The sequence below is a fragment of the Vanessa tameamea genome, chromosome 31, assembly GCF_037043105.1.
Source record: "Vanessa tameamea isolate UH-Manoa-2023 chromosome 31, ilVanTame1 primary haplotype, whole genome shotgun sequence".
NCBI classification, from domain to species: domain Eukaryota; kingdom Metazoa; phylum Arthropoda; class Insecta; order Lepidoptera; family Nymphalidae; genus Vanessa; species Vanessa tameamea.
Genome location: NC_087339.1, coordinates 4457761 through 4479594, shown reverse-complemented (window position 1 = coordinate 4479594; position 21834 = coordinate 4457761). Strand labels below are relative to the sequence as shown.

The 21834-nt window shown below is 35.3% G+C and overlaps 1 protein-coding gene and 1 non-coding gene across 2 annotated transcripts; one reads left to right on the top strand and one right to left on the bottom strand.

The window, feature by feature from the left end:
* Positions 1–484: 484 nt before the first annotated feature.
* Positions 485–21477, bottom strand: LOC113393717 (lysosomal alpha-mannosidase-like). Its single transcript, XM_064220057.1, has 15 exons — positions 21422–21477; positions 20786–20850; positions 20136–20262; positions 18737–18942; positions 17788–17921; positions 10457–10593; positions 9352–9444; positions 8167–8296; positions 6874–6949; positions 5932–6052; positions 5078–5168; positions 4350–4440; positions 3181–3707; positions 1735–2221; positions 485–1287 (listed from the first exon to the last, which is right to left on the bottom strand). The coding sequence occupies exons 1-15, from the start codon at positions 21475–21477 to the stop codon at positions 515–517; spliced, it is 3114 nt and encodes a 1037-aa protein (XP_064076127.1). The 3' UTR covers positions 485–514.
* Positions 19724–19795, top strand: Trnac-gca (transfer RNA cysteine (anticodon GCA)). The gene has a single exon. It is a non-coding gene; the product is annotated as a tRNA-Cys (tRNA).
* Positions 21478–21834: the final 357 nt, after the last annotated feature.

Sequence of the window (21834 nt, the reverse complement as noted above, 5' to 3'; positions counted from 1 at the left end):
GAGATGTCAGGTACTCACAAATTACATGTTACTCAACTACATTTTCTGGGACTTATGTATTTTTGTACTATAACGCCACGGCAGGAAAAAATGTACATAAGAGGAAGTTCATATCATGGTATGGGCATGTTATGCGGAGGAATGAGGAACATATTGTGAGGAAGGTCTTGAGCATGAACGTGGATGGATATAGAGGAAGGGGACGACCAAAGAAAAGATGGATGGATTGTGTGAAAGATGATTTGGCTGGAAAGAATGTTACTTGTGAGATGACGTCAGATCGGGAAGTATGGAAGAAGAAGACATGCTGCGCCGACCTCAAGTAAATAGGGATAAAGACAGGAGGATGATGATGATGCAGGAAAAAATGCGCCAATTATAGGTTCGTTTTTTTTTTTAATAATAGTGGCGTTATTACATATTTACGTTAATTTTTTTTGGCCAAGAATATAATTTCAATCAAAGAACATATTACGGAAAAAAAAACTATAGATAAAAAATATATCTTTATTAATCAAAATAGGTATACAAAATCAATTAAAAAAGTTCTTATTTGCTGCGGAATTAAAGTGACCTCTTTATTTAAATCGACATCTTCAAGCGAACCCAACACGTCGTTGCTGTATTCAATTTTCCCATCACCATAAAATTCATTGAAATTCTTTACAAAAGTCCCATTAGTGCGCCATAGCAGCGGAACCCAATCAATTAAATTAATATTGGCCGATAAATTTGTCTCTGAAACTTTTTTCAACTTAACATTCACAAATAAATCTCTTAAAAATATCCTCTTAATTCTATTTGCGACGACGTCGATATTTTCTAAATAATTCTCTAACCTCAACAGTAACGTATGCTGATCCCATTGCTGTAATGTCAAAATGTGTACTCCAAAGGGCAGTTTAGTTTTTAAACCTGAAAATTGATTCTTGTATTTGAGCCAGTATGTTTTATCTGTCATTTGACTTATTTTTGACACTATTATCTGTGGTTTCAGTTCGGTTTCTTTGAGGAATTTCTTTTCGAATAATCGATTTTGTTTAAAATCGGCTTTCGTTAGATATAAGTAGTGTGTTCCCCTGACAATGATTCCAGCATCATTTTCCGTTTCATTTAAATATGTTTGTACGCCACTATCGTCCGTTAATATTCGCCTGTGAACCATTAAGTCGATAGAACCGTCTTGAAGGGATGCGCCGCCTTGGGAACGATCGTTGAAAATCGATAAACGCAAGTTTTTCTTTGTGTCTTCCATATAAATTCTAGATGTTACTGGATAAAAGTTACCTAAAATATATTATCAAACATAAAATGTGGCTTATCAACATAAGAAAAACTGAGGTTCGTTTCAGAAATGTATTAATAATGAATTGTCACCCAAATCTGTCATTTCTTGCTTAATGCCAAATTTCATCGAATTCGGTCAGTTGTTCGGCCGTAAAAGAACGACAGACAGACAGAGTTACTTTGGCATTTATAATATTAGTATAGATGATTAGTTGAAAATGATTTGAATAAAGAATCGATATTTTTCCTAGAAATGAAATCTCCACAAACGTCATTGTCATTTGTCCTACAGTTTTTTTTTTTTTAATATACCTGTTTTATTTCCAGACAAAGACTCAAAATCAAGATGATTAGTCGATGCTCAAAACTAATTTATCAATTTGTTTTTTTTTTTAATTTCTAATTTCAAAATCTTTAAAAGAAATTAATTTCTTAGCGTTACATTACCTGCAACATGATCTAAATTATATGGCTCGTACAACGCTCTCTTATTCCTTATCCTTTTAACCATCTGCCTTCCATTGGCATCTGTATAGAAAACTCCATTGTTTTCCAAGTCAGTCATGTATCTTATAAAAACGTCTTTGCCCAAATGATCACTCACGGGAACCGGACCAATTATCCAATCAACTTCCAGTACTGGACTATCGACATACAGTCTCAGTACAAAAGAAGCGTAATCCGAGTATTTACTATGTATTTCTTCTAATATATAGCTTTTGTATATTTTCGTTTCGAAGTTGTCTATAATCGGTTCCGGTTCGTTGTCCATGGGTCGAAAAATATAAGCGCCAGGACTCCTCTTGGTGTTATTTAGTTGTAAAGGATCGTCCGAGACGTAGAAATAAAATTGCAAATCTAAGTTTATATTGATACCATTTGAAAGATTTAAGCTGGATACCTTTCGATATTCGTTTAAATTAATCTGGATGTACTAAAAATAATGACATTTGAAATTATATAATCACTTACAAATATATTAACTAACTTATCACTACAGGGATATGTTCATAGCTCATCATCCTCCTGCCCTTATCCCAATTTTACTTGGAGTCAGCGCAGCATGTCTTCTTCCATACATCTCTGTCGGACGTCATCTCACAAGTAACATTCTTTCTAACCATATCGTCTTTCACACAATCCAGCCACCGTTTCTTTGGTCGTCCCCTACCTCTACATCCATTTAAATCCATTAAGACCTTCCTCACAACATGGTCCTCATTCCTCATATGATATGTTCATAGCTTTTCTTAAATATATACGACGAATAAATAAATAAAATAAATAAATATTGGACAACATCACATACATAACTCTGATCCCAATGTAAGTAGCTAAAGCACTTGTGTTATGGACATCAGAAGTAACAAATACCCAGACCCAAGACAACATAGAAAACTATTGAAGTTTTTCTACATCGACTCGGCCGGGAATCGAACCCGGGACCTCGGAGTGGCGTACCCATGAAAACCGGTGTACACACTACTCGACCACGGAGGTCGTCACGACGAAAAATGTTCGAAAAGTAACACAATACGAGATGGATATATATTGATATTGTTATATTGTACTTAAATTTAAATGTTTGAGTCAAATTCGGATGCATTAGAATACCAATATTTACACAGTGTAAACCAAAGTCGCTTCCGGCGGTCTGCACGCTTAGATCTTTTAAATAACGCAATGGATTTTAATGCAGTTTTGATCAATAAACTGAGGGATTCACGAGGAAGGATTATATGTATAATAAATACGTATTATAGCAGAGAAAAGCCGAGAATTTCGATTTTTCTATTTGGAAAAAAACTGTTTTTCTTTTTATGTTATTAAAGCGATAAAACTATGAAGTAATACTAGTATTTTGTTTAACTTTAACGATAAAATTTAACATACCTTATTTCTTATAAAACTCTCAGTGGATTCTTCAAATAAATATTTCTCTTTTTCCATATAATTACGATTCGAATCATCTTCTAAAATCGTATCTTTGATAATACTTTTATCAGTTGTGACGTCATCGTTCTGCGTTGTCATTTTATCATTAATGTAATTAATGAAATCAGGGGTTTCAGTTCTCGTGGGAACTACAATATCGTTATAATCATCAGCTGCGTTAATGTTACTTATATTATTCATTGATTTAATTTCCTTGTAATAATTATTTTCTTCGTCATTGAAATACGTTGCGTTATCCCTAGCCGTTTGTCGTATGAAATATTTCTTTTGCGTTTTTTTGTTGATTTTCTTTATTATTGATTTCTTCCGTCGTAATGTTTCCGTCTCGTCGACGAAATACGATTTGAAACCTAACGCTGGGAGTTTAGCCATGAAAACCAGTTCGGTTACGGCTTTACTGCGTCTGTTTGGTATTTTCTTTACTTGTTCTGGTATTTTCATGGCAACAGCCTTCATTTTATCTCCTGCAATGATTGTTATATGATCTGTGTTAAATTAAAAGTATTAATATATCTTTTTAGGCATTTACTATAATTTTGGTCTTAGTTGGAAATAAATGTTACAGTTTATATCGTCCGCGTGTTAAGGGCGGTCGTAGGATTTACGTATAAAGAAGTAGCCTTTGTTCTTTAGCCGTGAGAGCGTTACAGAGAGACACGCAAAGAGTTAATTTTATATTTATAATATTAGTTTAGATAACTAATTCATGATATTAATTACTAATATTTAAAATATATATATATATTTCAGTACAAAATCAAAGAAAGATATTGATTACCAAATACCGAATTTGGTACCAAAATGTTGGTCACAGAAGGTAGGAAGGTAGGAAGGTAGGAAGGTAGGAAGGTAGGAAGGTAAACGACAAATAGTCACCTGATAGTAAGTGGTCAACACCGCCCATAGACTTGAGCGATGTAAGAAATATTAAGCATTCAACCTTGGATGCTATGATGCTATGTCTCACTCCTTTAAACACACACAAAACAATACTAAATATTACTACTTAGCGGTAGAATATATAATGACACCAAACCTACCCAGATGGGCTTGCGTAAAACTCGACCAAGTAAAAACATTTCCACGAGCTATTCGTGAATACATACCTTTTGGATCAAACACATCGTACATTTTATTTAAAATCGGTAATCTCACTGGCATCGTCACCGACCAAGCCAGGGGATTGTACACCATTATCTGAAATTTCAAATTATATTTAGTGCAATACAATAGTTTAAAAAGTATATTTCCAAAAAGTTCCGAAACGTCTCGGAACGACAGTTCATTGTATTTTTTTCCGTCGAGTCGAGAGAATTCTCAGTCGTGCAATCGTACACCGTGCCTCGGAAAGCACGAACAGATCCATTGCACCCAAAGTATCAGGTCTAGATAGATTTACCATTGATTTGTACACGTGTTTTTGCACGCGCTCTTTTGAATTTTGTAGACATCTCACTTGTAAACAACGTGACGGAAATTTGTCAAGACACTGTAGTACTTGTTTTGCATTGCATCGCAACATTAACAGCCTTTAAATTTCCCACTGCTGGGCTAAGGCCTCCTCTCCTTTTAAGGAGAAGGTTTGGAGCATATTCAACCACGCTGCTCCAATAGTGGATACACATGTAGCAGAATTTAGTTGAAATTAGACACGTGCAGGTATCCTCGCGATGTTTTCCTTCACCGCCGAGCACGAGATGAATTATGAACACAAATTAAGCACATGAAAATTCAGTGTGTTTGAACCCGAAATCATCGGTTAGGATGCACGCGTTGTAACCACTGGGCCATCTCGTTTATGTGAATTAGTTTTATAAAGCGTTTGAGGACTCACATGAAAGGTACTCTTCTCCGTATTGGGACAAGCTGAGTGATTGAAGAAACACAATCGGTACTCCGTCGTTTTTGGACATCCACGAATCTTACTAAAATAATGAATTCCATTATATTATATACATCTGTTAGGAATATACCATATATTTAGACATATACAGATTATTTAAATCAAGATCTTATTGTAAGTGATCAAAAATATCGGCGGTGATCATAGTTACCGCTGTAAGAAATTTAAACCATTTACGTCGTTACGCGACATCAACCTTGGGAACTAAGATGTTACGTCTCTTGTGACTGTAGTTACACTGGCTCACTCATCCTTCAAACCGGAACACTGCCAATATTGCTATTGAGTGGGTGGTACCTACTGACACAGGCTTACTCAAATGACTCGGTGGTAGGCTCCACCGATTATTATGTTCATTTCCTATGATATTGAAACGAAGTTCTTTTGTGACTTTCAATAGCATGAATTGTCAGAAGTCGTCAATTATGAAAAATGCGTTATTAAAAGTCCTTCAGGTGTCTTTCCCTCTTTTTCCCTTTCTCATTCTACATACAATTTTATATAATATTCTTTTAACTATTCTTTTGTTATTGTGTAACAATTTCGTCATTAATTTATACCATTGGTTCTGTTATTTAATACACAATACATAGAGTACTCAAAGGGAACCTCGTACCAACCGTAGCAAATGACAGATCCCTTTTTTTACAATTATATTGTTAGCTACCATTAGAAAGAGAGAAAAACAGTTGAGAAAAGAGGAGAAAGGAGGATAGTCAAATGTTCTATCTTTGCTTATACATATAAAACGAAAAAATATCGAAAATAAATGACTTGGAACTTACTTGAACGCCTCCTCTATCAGTAGAGTAGATCTCTGTACCGCAAGGTATAATTTCTTCGTATAAAAACTAAGTACGTGGGGTCTCATCGCACCAGATATTATATTGTGGTCCTGTGATACACCTAATGTGGAAATATAATATCATTGATCGCGGTGCTATTCTGAAAAAACTCACTTCGTATCTCGTCACTAATAAAATAATTATTGTCAATGTGTCTGTGATATTTGACAATTATTTAATATCACCTATAGTTAACATTTGGGCCAAATTCTATTCTTATAGTTGAAATTTAAACCTGTTCTCCAACCTCAGAGTAAATTCTCCAAACAATTTTGGTGGTGGTCGAAGATAACGCACAATAAAAGCTTGTTTCAAAAAGGTAAGCGAATCGAGGCAAATTTATTCGGAATACTTATTTTATATCCACTTAAAGGGTATTAAAAACATTGCCAAAAGTCTTTAGTTTAAGTAATCGTTCTATAAATAGATTTATTATTAATTTACTAGTAGGTCAGACGCGAAACTCCGCGTTTATTCAAAAGATTTTTTGGAAGTTTCAAAACGTATGACAGCTTTTGTTTTGATTTCATTCCATTGTAAACTTCAAGACACTCATCTACATTTGGCGCGAAAATGTTGAAACCTTATTTAAATTAAATTTTTATTGCCAGTACATTAGTTAAGTTAGAATTGGGGTATACTCTAACCGGCCAGTAACTTTTTTCCGCTCTCCAAAATTACCTAATATTAAATTGTAACAATTTAGTAAAATGCAATCAAGAATCCTCTTTAATTCTCTGCACATCTACGGCTGGAGTTCTTCACAATGAGACCATAGCCGATCTTTTATGTGCAGCTACCGTCCCATAATCGCTGGGACAAAAATCGGCTTACGCTACTAATATATAAGATATGTAATCTTAAAGTAAATAGACATCATACCCATAATCCACATAAATTCCTCGAACAAAGCATCATTATTCCCCAAGTTGCCTAAAACTTGTAACTGCTTTGACATCTGTCAATAAAGCATACATTTGAAGATTAAGTAGCGCCATTTAAAAAAAAAAAAATTGTCAGTAAGTACCACAAAGTGATCACACATTACACCAAGCCACAATACAATACTCAGTATTATTGTGTTCCGCTTTAATAAACTAACGTAACTGGAACGAGGAACTCAACATCTTAGTTTCCAAGGTTGGTGGCGCTTTGGTGATGTAAGGAATGGTTACGACGCCAATGTTTTTGTGTGATGGTAAATTAATATCAAGTGGCTTATTTGCTCGAGCAACTATTTTTATAAAACAGTCTGTTGTAGGACAAATCCAAATTGTCAAACTAAGGAAAAAAGATTTAGGAGATTGTGTTAGGTTTATTCACTTACAATGTTCAAATTAAATCAAAATATACTTTAGTCAAGTAGGCTTTTACAAGCACTTTTGAATCGTCATTTTACAAAATATATTAAGTGAATGCTACCATCGGTTCGGAATGTAGATTCTACCGAGAAGGACCGGCAAGAAACTCAGTATAGTTACTCTTTTTCAACATTTAAAAATACAATCATGTTAGTTAAATACAATTATATATGTATGTCATGTCTCCCGCCTGGAAGTCAACAAGCGTTAACTCCACGCTTTTTTTATCATCAATATAATCTTGTATCGAATAATATGCCTTCTTTACCGATGTATTTCTTACAAATGACTCGAAATTATGAAACGGCAAAGTTAAAAATATCTGTGGAATGTTATTATAGAACCGAATAGCTTGCCCCAAGAAGGATTTATTGACTTTGCGGAGTCGGAAAATTGGCGTTATAAGCTTATCCTTACATCTTGTGCACATACAATGATTATCACTGATGTTTCTTAATGTTTCTTATTACGGCCTATGGGCGTTTGTGAACAGTTACCATCAGATGATACGTACCCGTCCACAGTTTATAAAAAGCATGCATAAAATCTAGTAAGGCATTTTGGTCCTTAGTGACAATTCAATTCAGTGGGTATTGTATTGTCACTAAGGACCAAAATGGCTTACCATCTGCTTGCAATATTTATCTCCACGCAAAGTTTGTCTTATAGCTTCAAAATTTCTGGTCGTGTCAGATCTGCCGTCCCATTGGATACTGATATTATGGGCATGGCATACACTTCGCGGACATTTCTGAACACGCAAATATCTATGGAAGTAATCAGAGAAAAAAATATCATGACAAAATTGGTTTACCTGTAGGAATATGTTAGCTTCCCTCACCAAGTATTTGAACGTCGGACGAGACGTATACATTCCGGATAAATACGAATATTTATCGTATGCGTAGGGAAGGAAGTCATCCTGCTTTGTTTCCAAAACTGGACTGAAATTACGAAAAATATACTATTTTGTTTGATATTACTCGTTCACGGTATATCTCTACGTAGTATAAAACAATATCAGGTTCATCCGTCTGTACGATTAGATCTTTTAAACTACGCAAAGGATTTTAATGCGGCTTTCTTGAACAAACAGATCGACTCAAGAGGAAGGTTCACACGTGCAACATGCATCAAGAAAATCCGAGAATTTTAACGAATTTAATCACAAGCACAAGGGACATAACATCTTAGTTACCAAGGTTGGTGGCACAAAGGTGATGTAAGGAATGGTTAATTATTCTTACAGCGCCTTTGTCTATGGGCGGTGGTGACCACTTACCATTTAGTGGCCCATATGCTCGTCCGGCAACCAAAACCTACAAAAAAAAACCTGCGTGAAGGGACGTTTAGCTAGTCACTCCATAGTATAAAACAAAGTCGCTTCCCGCTTTCTGTCCCTATGTATGCTTAGATCTTAAAAACTTCGCCACAGATTTTGATGCATTTTTTTTTATTGGTAGAGCGATTCGAGAGGAAGGTTTATATGTATAACAAATGCATTATGCAGTTGAGAAATACTGATAATTTTAGAGGTTTCTAATGTGATGTCGATGTCGTAGTGCAAAAAATGTGTTTAACATTTTTTGCACTTAAATTGCAAACTTGGTCTGAACCCTACGAGATAGATCAAAATAAAGTACTACAGTAACGTCCACCTTAAAAGGTCTTTAAAAAGTCCGTGATGGTATGAGTCTTTCTCTTAGGGATAACACACATTGCACCCGTGCGAAGCCGGGGCAGGTCGCTGTTAAAATATAAATAAGGAAATTAAAATTACAAAAGTTTTATAAGGTGCCTAGAGCGCTGAAGCAGCGATTTCTTCCACGCAACCTTTGTGTAGAAAACCGTAAAATTATTCCATATTATGAAGCAAACTCTAAACAATGATATATTGAAAATTGATATATATTCATGAATGAAAACAATGGTTTGACCATGGAAGAGCAAAACACAGACAGAGGTACATTATAACAATAGTATAGATAAAATACTCAACTTTTCTTCATAAACAGACTTCAAGTAACAAGCAGGCGTTGAATACATGACATTTATTTGGTCGCCATCTTTGTAAGACTTTTTGTTAACATTACTGTAAAAAAAATAAATACTTTAATAAAGGTATTTAATCCAATTCAAAATATACTTTAGTCAAGTAAGCCTTTAGAACAACTTTTGAATCGCCATTTTACACAAACATTTAACGCGAATCCAACACCGGCAGGAAACTCAGTAGTTACTCTTTTCCAATTGAAATATATTATGTTAATTTAATACAATTATATACAGTGGCGTAGCTAGGTGGGCAAGGGCCCCGGTGCATAGGAAAATGATCCGGCTCTCACCCCCTCTTTCCACCCCCACTTTAACTTATATTGCCCTTCAAAATTATAGAAAGAAAAATAATCTTGTGAGCAGGGTAGAGGTTTCTAGCTTCCGGAGCTGGCGAGTTGGCTGACCCGCTCTTTTCAAAGTTTAGTTTAGAGGGCCCCCTGAGATCCGGGGCCCAGGTTTACTGCACCACATGGCCCTAAGATAGCTACGCCACTGATTAAATATATAATATATCCTGCCTGGAAATCAACAGCTTTACAATCATCTACATAATCTTGTGTTGAATAATATACTTTATTTATTAATGTATTTTTAACAAATCATTTGAATTTCAATTTCAAATTTCTTGTCTATGCAGTTGACCGTTGAGGAGTTCCAACGTTAGAAGCCAACTGAGCCAAACAGTGGAAAGTTTGAAGGTTACGGACAATTCTATATTCTACTCCAAATATAACAGGAAAAAACGCCTACTTATACCATAAAAAAAAAAGAAAAAACAGGCCCGCAATTTTTTTTACCGAGATTAGACCCGCAAAATGTATCCCGGTATTTCGGGATACCAGCATTGCATTCCCTTAACACAACGATCGACGGTTTGGTTGAAATTGGATCGGTATAGGATCGAAAAAGTTACAATTTAGCCGAACTTTCGTATTGTACAGAATATTCGAAATTGGATCGAAATAAAGTTTAGAATATATCGTAGCCGTTATAAGAAGTAGAATTCCCCACAGTTACTTAGACTAAGCAAAGATATCACGTATTCTTACTCAATTAGCTTGTCAATGTTTTCGAACCATATCTTCGCGTTGAAGTAGCCCAGCCTCTTACCCATCATCACCAGCACTTGTTTGGTGTTATAGCTTGGAGCCTGGCGGTCTCGTATAGACTTAACGAAGAGATCAACCTGAAATCATACGAATTCCTAAAACATATTTAAAAAAAATTGCGGTCGATACGAGCAGTCCAGCAGATGTGACTTTGTAATTACAGGAAATCAATAAATTAATATGTTATCGTATAAAAATACATAGGAATTTCGCTAATGAAATAAATACATTAACTTATTATTATTTTATAGAACGGGACGCGGTTACTTTGGTTGTTGATTTGGATAATTAATGAATCGAGTAGTTGGCAATAATGTTTGATGGCTGATTTACTTTTAAGAGCGGGTCACCCCGAATGGTGTTGTAAGTGTCATGGCAACGCGAGCCGCTATGTTTTGACAAGCGACTCGAATGCGATGGCTGCTTGCAAACCCATTCGCTCTTAATCGGGATGAATCATTGTAATCCTTTGATATTTTTGTGATGTACGATTATTGAATCAATTAATACAGTGATTAGACGATATTAAATACGTCTTATTTTTGTGAATATCTCCATTTCACGCCCACATAGTCTTCCAAATGCCGGATCAATCCCCGAACCCAAATGTTCGGCATCTTTTTTTTATCTGTATTTGTGTATTGCTTTTGGCCCTACTGGCCTTTACAGCGTCACCGAACGTTGGGGCGAGTGCTAAGACTCTGCCTTAAGGTGAACCCTTTTGGGCTCGAGAGTGACGTTCGTCCTGAGGGTGTCTCCTATGAGATCGCACCTCGGCTCAGAACGTAGTCGGTGGGGTTGTTCGGCATCCTGCTCCTCCGACATTTATATACCGAACAATGTATATTATACACGCGCTACACACACAGAAGGAGACATGGCGGAGACAGCACATGACGGTATACGAGATCGACATTCTAATTGTCGTCAATCTCATCCCTGATCGCCATTATATGTTCTGATCATGATGTTCAGCTAAGCCAAACACGAGTGCACTCTCATGATCCAATGGGAGGATCGAAAAGAGTTACTCGACGGTACAGAGTCAGTAACTCTTTTGTGGGACAATGTATAATATAATATAATATAATATAATATAATATAATATAATATAATATAATATAATATAATATAATATAATATAATATAATATAATATAATATAATATAATATAATATAATATAATTATTATAGTAATTTATGGTTCTACAAGAGGATTCTGGAAAGCGTTCAAAATGCCTCTGTTGCCAAAAATAAATGTTAAGGAACGCTTGTGTGCGAAAGGTTACTATACAATTAGTTAGTTTATGATTGATAGCACACCTTGGGAATGACATAATCTCCTCCTGACTATTTCTATTCATATTCAATATATGTAAATACATACTAATTAAATAATTAGTTTGACAAAAAAAAAGACCCGCTGAGTTTCTTTCGCCGGTTTTTCTCAGGTCTGTGTGTTTCCTTTTCCGAACCGGTGGTAGTGTTTAATTTGACTATCAATAAGTAAGTGTAATGCTCATTCCTGTCACGGTACTCGTGTACGTCGCACGCGCCGACCGATTATTACGAGTATAATTAACGTATTCTTATCTTAGTTGTTTACGTTTATTAAGGCGGGTCTGCTATGCAGGCTTCCGCAAAGATTGTAAGGTATGGATCCGGATGATTGTGAGTGTGAGCAGAAAGACAAAAACTTAGACATGAGTCAGGACGAAGAATTACGTGGTTGGATATCGCCAATTCTAATGGATCACAATAAGAAAAATTATGAGCATGTATACATGGAGGAGGACGTTAAAGAGAAAGAAAATATCACTTTAGATAGACCGATAAAGCGAAGCAGAGAGGAAGATGATAATGGATGGACAAAGGTGGAAAAGAAGATTAGGAAACAAGGCCAAATTAGAACTGAAATTTTTATATCGAGTAGAGAAAAATTACCAAAACAATTTGCTATTGCCAAGTTATTTACATCACTCAACTTTATCGAAATAATAAAAATAAAATATATGAATCCGTATAGAATTAAGTTGGAAGTTCCAAATGATGACTACGCTAGCAAAGTTATAAGTTGCCCGGATTTTGAAAAGAAAGGCTGGAGAGTGTATCGAGAGTCAGAAGTTAACGTTACTCATGGAATTGTAAGAAATGTGGACCTTGAACTAACTGACAGTCAGGTTTTAGATGCGATTAAGTGTCCTAATAACATACAGATCTTAGCTTTAAAAAGACTAAAACGGAGAAATGAGGATGGCCAATGGATACCTAGTGAAGTTGCGCGTATTGACTTTAAATGTTCCTACTTGCCGGCCTATGTATACATCGATAATTTGCGTACCAAGGTGGAGCCGTACATTTTCCCGGCCACACAATGCTCAAGATGCTGGAAATTCGGGCATCCTAAAGCCAGATGTTCGTCTCGGGTGATTATTTGTCCTAAGTGTGGCGGTTCACATGAAAATTGTGAAGTTAAAGAATATAAGTGCGTGAATTGTAATGGTAATCACATGGCGCTGAATAGGAACTGCCCTATTTATTTAAGAGAAAAAAGGTTACGGGAATTAATGGCAGAGTTTAACTGCTCATACCGGAGTGCGTGTAATTTATATGTGCGGCCAGAATCATTACCGGAATCACGGCAAATAATAAAACAAAACGAGGAAAAACAAAATATTATTACTTCAAACAGTTTTATACATCTGCAAAATGAAGAATCTACTACGCATAAATATACGCCAATCTTACCAGAATTCTCACATTTGTTTACTCCGAAGCGAACTAAGTCACAACAAAATAATAGCAAGGTCAAAAACACAGTCGGCACAGCAAGTAGTAAAATGAATGAGTCAGAGCGGGACAGGTGCATTGAGCCGGACTGCACTCCACACAGATCAACTGATAACGATGACCATAGTAACATAAATAATAATAAACGCGAGGTGCATTTTAGCGAGCTTGTATCACGTTTGAAAGAAATATTATTTATTAAAAATTTAACTTTAAGTGAAAAATTTCAAAATTCTATTAAGTGTTGTATTGAATGGGTTATTCTTGTGGTGGTTGATAATATTTCTGACTGGCCGTATATGAGTTGTATTTTGGAATTTATCAGTAAATTTATCAGTGGATAGCAATAACAAAGTAATAAAAGTTAAATTATTGCAATGGAACGCTCAAAGCTTAAGACCGAAACTATATGCTTTAGAAAATATTTTACTTCAGGAAAAAATACATATTTGTTTAATATCTGAGACCTGGTTGCAGCCCGGCAGTTGTTTAAAAATTAATTCATATAATGTTTATAGGCAGGATCGTGATGACTCATACGGAGGAATCGCTGTTGTTGTTCATAAATCAATTAAAGCGCAGTGTAATAATATTAGTTTACCTAACCGGCATATACAAGCATTGCATATTCAAATTTTTAACTGTTGTCTTTTAGAAAATGTGATTTTAGTATATTGTCCGCCAAATATTAACACGTCTAGTTACGACTGGAAGTTATTATTCTCAAAATTGTCTCATAAAACAATTATAGGGGGGGACTTCAACGCACACCATTTAAATTGGTCGTCGAAACAAAATAGTAGGGGTGCTCAAATATATGACGCTTCTGTTGAATATAATTATGTTTCACTTAACAACGGAGATTCAACGCGAATTAAATACACCTCAAATAATTGGCAGAAAAGTTCCCCGGATATCTCATTTGCGAGCCCTGATATTGCTCTCCGTTTTGCTTGGAATATAATAAATGAAAGCTTAGGTAGTGATCATTTAATGGTTTGTATTTCTATAGATATGACATTAACAGGCTTTTATTTTAAAAAACGTAATTTTAAACAAGCAGATTGGCAAAAATATAGAAATATACTACACGACAAGCTACAAAATTTTAACATTTTGGGGGATATTTTAGAAATATACGATAATATTGTGGAACTGATTAATTTAGCGGCTGACGCATCGATCCCTGTGATCAAGTTTTGTGACAATCCCACGTCTAAATTCAAACCGAAACCTTATTGGTCACCCGAATTATCTAAAGCTGTGGCTGAACGGAGGCGAGAGTTAGCACAGCTTAGACGGAATCCTACACCGATAAATTTAAGTAATTTTAAAGAAAAAGTCTCGAATGTTCAAAAACTTATTAGACGGGCAATTGCCTATTCGTTTCAACAATTCTGCAGTACTATTTCACAAGTCCTTTCTAGTGGTGAGATGTGGCGGAAAATGCAATGGCTTAAAGGTTACAAGAGTTGCAAAAGTAATTTGGATTGGGAAAAAGCCTGCATGCTCCTAAAACAGTTAACGCCGGATTACGTTTTACCAAAATCGCCCAATTTTCATTCTCATAATAGTTATTTAGAATCCCCTATTTCGGTACAAGAACTAAACAATATTTTAAAAATTAAAGATACGGCCCCAGGTATTGATGCTATTTCATATTCGATGATATATCATTTTCCTAACAAACAAATATTAATTCATATCTTTAATAGAATTTTATTTGAAGGGAAAATACCACCACAATGGAGGGAAGTTAAGATTGTGCCGATCCCAAAACCGGGTCGTGATCCAAGTGATATATCATCTTTAAGACCAATATCGCTTATTTCTTGTTTATGTAAAATGTTACATAATATTATTACACGGCGTCTTGAGTGGCATTTTGAAAAAAATAAATTATTTTCTAATAGCACTGTAGGTTTTAGAAAGTCACAATCTTGTTTAGATAATTTAGTCAGATTAGTTTGCCAAATTCAAATTGGGTTTTCAAATAAACAACAAACATTAGGTTGCTTTGTAGATGTAAACAATGCTTATAATAACATTGATATTGTACAGGTTACACGTATATTAGATGATATGGAAGTTGGATCTTCTATATGCAGATACATTTGGGAGTATCTTATTGAAAGACGTATAACTATATTAGAATCACAAACTAATAACTCGGTCACAAGATGGACTTGCAAGGGTTTGGCGCAGGGGGATCCAATGTCTCCAATTTTATTCAATGTTGCAACTAGTGCTATCTGTAAAAATATCGAAGGAGTTTTTATTTCTCAGTATGCAGATGATTTTGTTTTGTATGTATCGGGCCAAAATTTAAGATTGATGACTATTACTTTACAAAATGCATTAGATAGTTTATCCATAATGTTAAAGAACTTAGGACTGGATTTATCACCAATAAAAAGTAAAATATGTTTATTTTCCAGACGTAGATTACACCAGCAGGTTAATGTTCTTATTGATGAGGTCTCTCTTGAAAATGTACAAACGGTTAAGTATCTGGGTCTATGGTTGGATAGGTCATTAAGATGGGGAAAACAAATTAACGAAATATGTAGTAGAGCTAAGAAATTTTTAAATATATTTAATGTACTAGTAGGATCATCTTGGGGTGTTCATCCATTACACTTAAGACAGTTGTATATCTCAATCATACGGAGTAGGTTAGATTATGCAAGTTTTTTAATAGACACTAGTGCCATGACAAATTTGAAAAAAATAGACAAGGTTCAAAACCAAGCAATGAGAATGATAGGAGGTTTTATTAAGAGTAGCCCTATACACACGATGGAATCTGAATTGTGTTTACAACCGATGTTTTTACGTAGAAGATATCTAGCTTCGAAATTTTTGTTAAAAACAAAGTCTTTTGATAACGGTGACACTATTGCAGTTATTCGGAAATTAGCTTCTATATGTGAGAATTCTGGTTATTGGAATAATAAAACCAAACCATTGCTAGTTATTGTATACAATGAACTATTTGATATAAACGTACATAGTTCACAACTTTTAGAAATGTTTTCTCTATCTACATGGGTCACTAACATAGATATTAATTCACATTTATGTCTTTGCATCAATAATGTACATGGTTCTAAAAGAAGTCATAGCTCAGTCATGTTGTTAGAAAACTGTATAGCAACCATTCAACAAAAGTATAGTGATTACTATCAAATTTACACGGATGGATCCAGAGATGATAACGGAATTGGGGCATCATTTTATGATCCACAAGCTGATACGACCGCAAAATTTAAATTAAATAGCAAAATATCCATTATGGAAGCTGAACTATTTGCAATATCTGAATGCTTATCATACATCAACTCATGTCAAGGTAATAATTTCGTAGTGCTTAGTGATTCTAAAAGTGCCCTACAACATTTAGCTCGGTGCACCTCGGGAAAGCGAGGGTTGCCTGTAGCATATTGTATTTTGGATTTATTTTTGAATTTACAAACACACGGCAAAAATATTAAGTTTCAGTGGGTCCCATCACATGTCAATTTGATAGGTAATGAAATTGCTGATATTGGTGCAAGGATGGGAATTGTAGAAGGTATACCTGTAAACCATATACCTTTTTTCACAAATATTTTGAGAGATATTAAAATTAATTGTATAGAAATTTGGAAGGAGTATTTTAACAAGAGGTCAGTGGAAAAAGGTATTTGGTATAAAACCATTATGAATGAGCCGCCTAAAATACCGTGGTTTATTAATGTTCCGCTGAGTAGACAAATGTTGGTTACAAGCTTAAGACTCCGATCCGGACACATTCCACTGAATGCGTTCGGGTTCATGATGAAAACCGTACAGTCTCCTAATTGTTCATTATGCAATAAAAGAGAAGATGTTTTCCACGCATTGGTGGAGTGTGCTCGGATTGGAGCTGAACGTGATACATTAGAATTAGAATTTGATATTAATTTACATGATGTTGGGTTATGTAATTTGATTTTGTCTAATCCTTCATCCAAATTGGCCATTAGTGTGTACTCTATGATAATCAAATTAATTAAGGTAAGAAGTTAGTGATTTGTAAATTAGAACGATGGGGCTGACATAGTCGCTCAGCGACTAAAGCCTCTTTTCAATAAAGATTTAAAAAAAAAAAAAAAAAAAAAAAAAAAGTAAGTGTAATGCTATATTGAATAAAGAAATTTGAGTTTGAGAGTTCAGGCGTAAGAGCAAAGCCTTTACGCGTTTTCGACGCAAGGGAGTGTAGATACATCCAACTTCGAGACTCCGAGCTGTTGCTGTGTATTTTTAACAGAAAAGCTCACTTTTTATTGACCTTACGGATTTGAAACCGTGACCTCGAGAGCCTACGCAGCAAAAACCAACAGCAACGAGGCAATCAATAAATATTCCACATCCCAGCACCTCTCAAATCTCAGATTGGTAGGAAAATGTTTGAAAAATCATTATCTTCAGTACGTCAGGCAGATATTATATAAGCTTACCCGTTCATCGACGTTACTGAAGAAGGTATCTGAGGTTATAAAAAGTGGATCCGAGCACATGCTGTCGAAGCAAAAGCCTGGTGGCGACCAGTAGCCGTCGAATAGTTTGTGCGTGTAGATGTCTGTTTCTGGTCCTGTAACATGAAGGACATAGAAAAGTTTTCAGAAATTTGTTCATTAAATTCTTACGCATATAGTGGACAATCGTTATCTAACATACACATATAATGTCTCATAGTTACAAGATTGTATATCGTATGTATACGTTTTGCCGGCAACTGGCAACCTCATCGAGGACGCTCAGGTCTAGCTAGATCATTTTGAGGAACTACGTTTTAGTTGAACAAAAAAATAACGCTTTAAATATTTCTGATTGATTTCGATCTCGCTGATTATTCACAAGTTAAACTAGCAATCTATCATTCATTTTGGTGAATTACATTATTTACTCCGATGGAACGAAACCAACTTCGTGTGCTTTTGCGAAGCAAAGGAGTGTAGCACTGTCAAACTTCGGACTGCTACGAATATATTTATACAGAAATATTTTTATTGGTCCAACAAACATCGTACTGCTACTGAATATGTTTATACTTTTTGGTCCAACCGAGGGTACCCAAAACCACGAGATTTCCACCACCACACACCACTTTGTGGTGTACAATAAAGTATAAAGTAAGTGAAATAGAAAGATTATGTAACATCATATTAATTAAGATTTTAAATTAACATGGTTATTTTTATTACTAACAGTATTTAAAACGGGATATTTACCATGTTTTTTATCTTTTTAGTCTCGTGAACAAGACATTCGTAGATAATGTCGAAATATCGAGCTCCACCAAATAAAAATAAAAAACATGGTAAATATCCCGTTTTAAATACTGTTAGTAATCATATTAATTATACGAGTGTTATGAAATGGAACAGCTATAATATACAGTCATACCCAAATCATCACTCCCCCTCCAAACAAAGTCCAATGCCTTCCTATCCATTCTGATAATCTCATCGTCGAAACTGATAGGATTTATGAATAACCCATCGTATCCCATTTGGGCCATCAGTGACGCGTATTCCCGCGAATGACCGAAAGTATCCGCTTGCCAAGCAACCAGCGGCCGACCGCAGGAGAGGAACGTAGCATTGATTTTTCTGAAAAATTACTTTGAACGTGACGAGCTGAGCAGACTAAGAAGAAGACCACTAATCTGATTGTAAGTGGTCACTTCCGCTCATTGGGATTTCTGCTGTAAGACATTTGAACTATTCTTTACATGACCCATGAACCCAAAGGGGTTACCCACCTTGAGAACTATGATATTATGTCCCTTTTGACTTGTTACACTAGCTCACTCACCTTTTAAACCGGAACACATTACATTACACTAAGTATTGACTTAGTAATTGTGTTTGGCGGTAGAATTTATGATGACTGAGTGGTACTTCCCTTGGGCTATACCACCAAGGCATTTATAACGATACAATTGCACCGTTTATAATCAGTGGCGTAGCTAGGTGGACAAGGGCCCCGGTGCATAGAAAAATAATCGGGCCTTCAACCCCACTTTCCACCCCCTCTTTAACTTATATTGCATTATTTTGAATTAAAAAAAAACTTGTGAGCAGAGTCGAGGTTTTCTAGCTTCAGGAGCTGGCGAGTTGGCTGACCAATGTTTATTGGTGACTGGTGACCAATCACACATTGACCATTATATAATAAATAAAAATAAACTCAACTAAACTTAAATAAAAGGTATTTAATTAATTTAATTACAATGAACTCGAATTGCTAAAGGCTACTGAGACAAAAACTGCACAATGAATTATTAAGACATTGGCGATTTTTTATTTGTAACTCCATTTTGGTCTAAACTAATTCCTTAAATAGGCTAAAGCGTTAGTAATATTTTTATAATTCAAATGTATTGTCATCGGGGATATAGCTCAGTGGTAGAGCATTCGACTGCAGATCGAGAGGTCCCCGGTTCAAACCCGGGTGTCCCCTTAAACATATTTGCTTTTTATTAAAAATATCTCTTTTGATTAAAGATGTTTTTTTGGTTTTACCGCAAAACCAGCTTGACGTGGAACTATTATATTATGATAATTTATACTTTTGACTATATATGTTATAATAAAATCTAGGTAGGATTATTTTAAAGCAACATTATAAAGTTTTAACTCCGACGTAGAATAGAACACTGGGCCGATGGCCCTACGACAGCTACGCCGATATTTATAATTCGTCTCATGCTTGGCGATCAAGGAAATAACGTCACGATCAGCGGCGTATCTGTTGCATTATTTTTATTAACACGTATATACTTTTATAAATATGAAAATACCTCAAAGAATACGTATAACTGTCAATAACGGACTGGTAATATGTGGAGGCCTCGTCCGCCATCCCCCAGCCACCTCCAACTATCATAAGGCGACCCTGTCTTATCAGCTCGTACACCATCCGGCGAACTGCAAGGAGATATTCAATTTTAACTTCAAAGGCAACAAGATAACACGATAAAAACTATCCAACTATGAAGCTATGATAGGACGACGTAAGGATACGCCATACATTCAAAACAGTATAGGAATTTAAAAGTTATCGCTAACAAAGAAACTTACATACACTCTATTCCAACCATAAGAGGAGAAAAGCCGAATAAACAACATTTGACAGCAAATTGACGCGACGTCATTGGTCGAGAGCTCGATTAAACTGTAATATTCACTGTGATGGTGATTTTGCGAAAAAATACCGTTTTGAACGTCGACGAAACTGTTATCGGAATTTTGGGAGTAAAATTAAGTTTTTAAGTGCAAAACTGATTGACTATTTTTAGGAGGTTTTCAGTTTTGCCTGCTCACACTAACTTGGAGAGAAAGAGAAAGAAAATTAATACTAAAACGGAAGAATGTCAACGTATCTGTTTCTTAATATTGGCAACCGGCTTTCCGTAACCCTTCCTGACGCTTATGAAAATCCTTAACTCACCAGTATCATGTCTTCTAGACCACCAATTAAAGAAATACGGCAATTCACTATCTGATAACGTAAACCTGAAATACAAAATGGACGCGTTAACAGAACTATTCCAGAAGATTTTCTTGCAAACCTTCCAAGTAAACGCACTTTCCCACTGCTGGGCTAAGGCCTTCTCTCCCTTTGAGGAGAAGGTTTGGAGCATATTCCACCACGCTGCTCCAATGCGGTTTGGTGGAATACAAATGTGGCAGAATTTCGTTGATATTAGACACATGCAGGTTTCCTCACGATGTTTTCCTTCAACACCGAGCATGAGTTCAATTATAAACACAAACTAAGCACTTGAAATTTAGTGGTGCCTGCCTGGATTTGAACCCGAAATCATCGGTTAAGATGCACGCGTTCTAACCACTAGGCCATCTCGGCTCATGTTTAAAGTAGAAAATGTCGTTTAAAGTAGAAATACTTACCTTCGGAATTTTTTTACACGATTCTAAGTGTTTTTTTAAGGTCTGATCCAAAATTCTACTAATTTATAAAGGTTACGGTACATCCCTGATACTAATTCTCTCAAATATGATTGATTCATAGCTTTATGATCGGCTACGTTAACTCTATGTTTGTCTATTGGTTATATAAACTTACTTCCTCTCTTTGTCAGCCCACAGTTCACTTATAGTCGCGTCCAATATACGTCTCATATTTATTTTGCTCGGGGCAAAGAAGTCGTCCTCTAGAATTAATATATTTATTCAACATTTCATAGATGCAAAAGTAAATCTGTCTATTTCTGTCTGTAATACGCGTTTGATTTCGATTTGTGACATAGACAAATTTGTCAGACATTGTTATTTTTATTGCGTTAAGAAAAGCTATCACGCATAGACAAACAGACAAAAATCAAGCCTACTTATTGCAAAGTCTCAAAGAAACGAAAAATATATACGATATAATTCTTTGCTTTATTTTTAAATTATAAGTAAATGACACAGAGCCAAATTTAAAGGTATGGAGCCTAATAATTATTTTAGAAATTAATTTGTATATTTTATCTGTTA

Coding starts and splice junctions, on each gene's coding strand:
- LOC113393717 (XM_064220057.1), bottom strand. CDS start 21,477: ATGAGACGTATATTGGACGCGACTATAAGTGAACTGTGGGCTGACAAA. Junction 20,263..20,785: donor GTCTAGAAGACATGATACTG/GTGAGTTAAGGA, acceptor ATCTCCTTGCAG/TTCGCCGGATGGTGTACGAG. Junction 10,594..17,787: donor TCAGTAACGTCGATGAACGG/GTAAGCTTATAT, acceptor GTATGATTTCAG/GTTGATCTCTTCGTTAAGTC.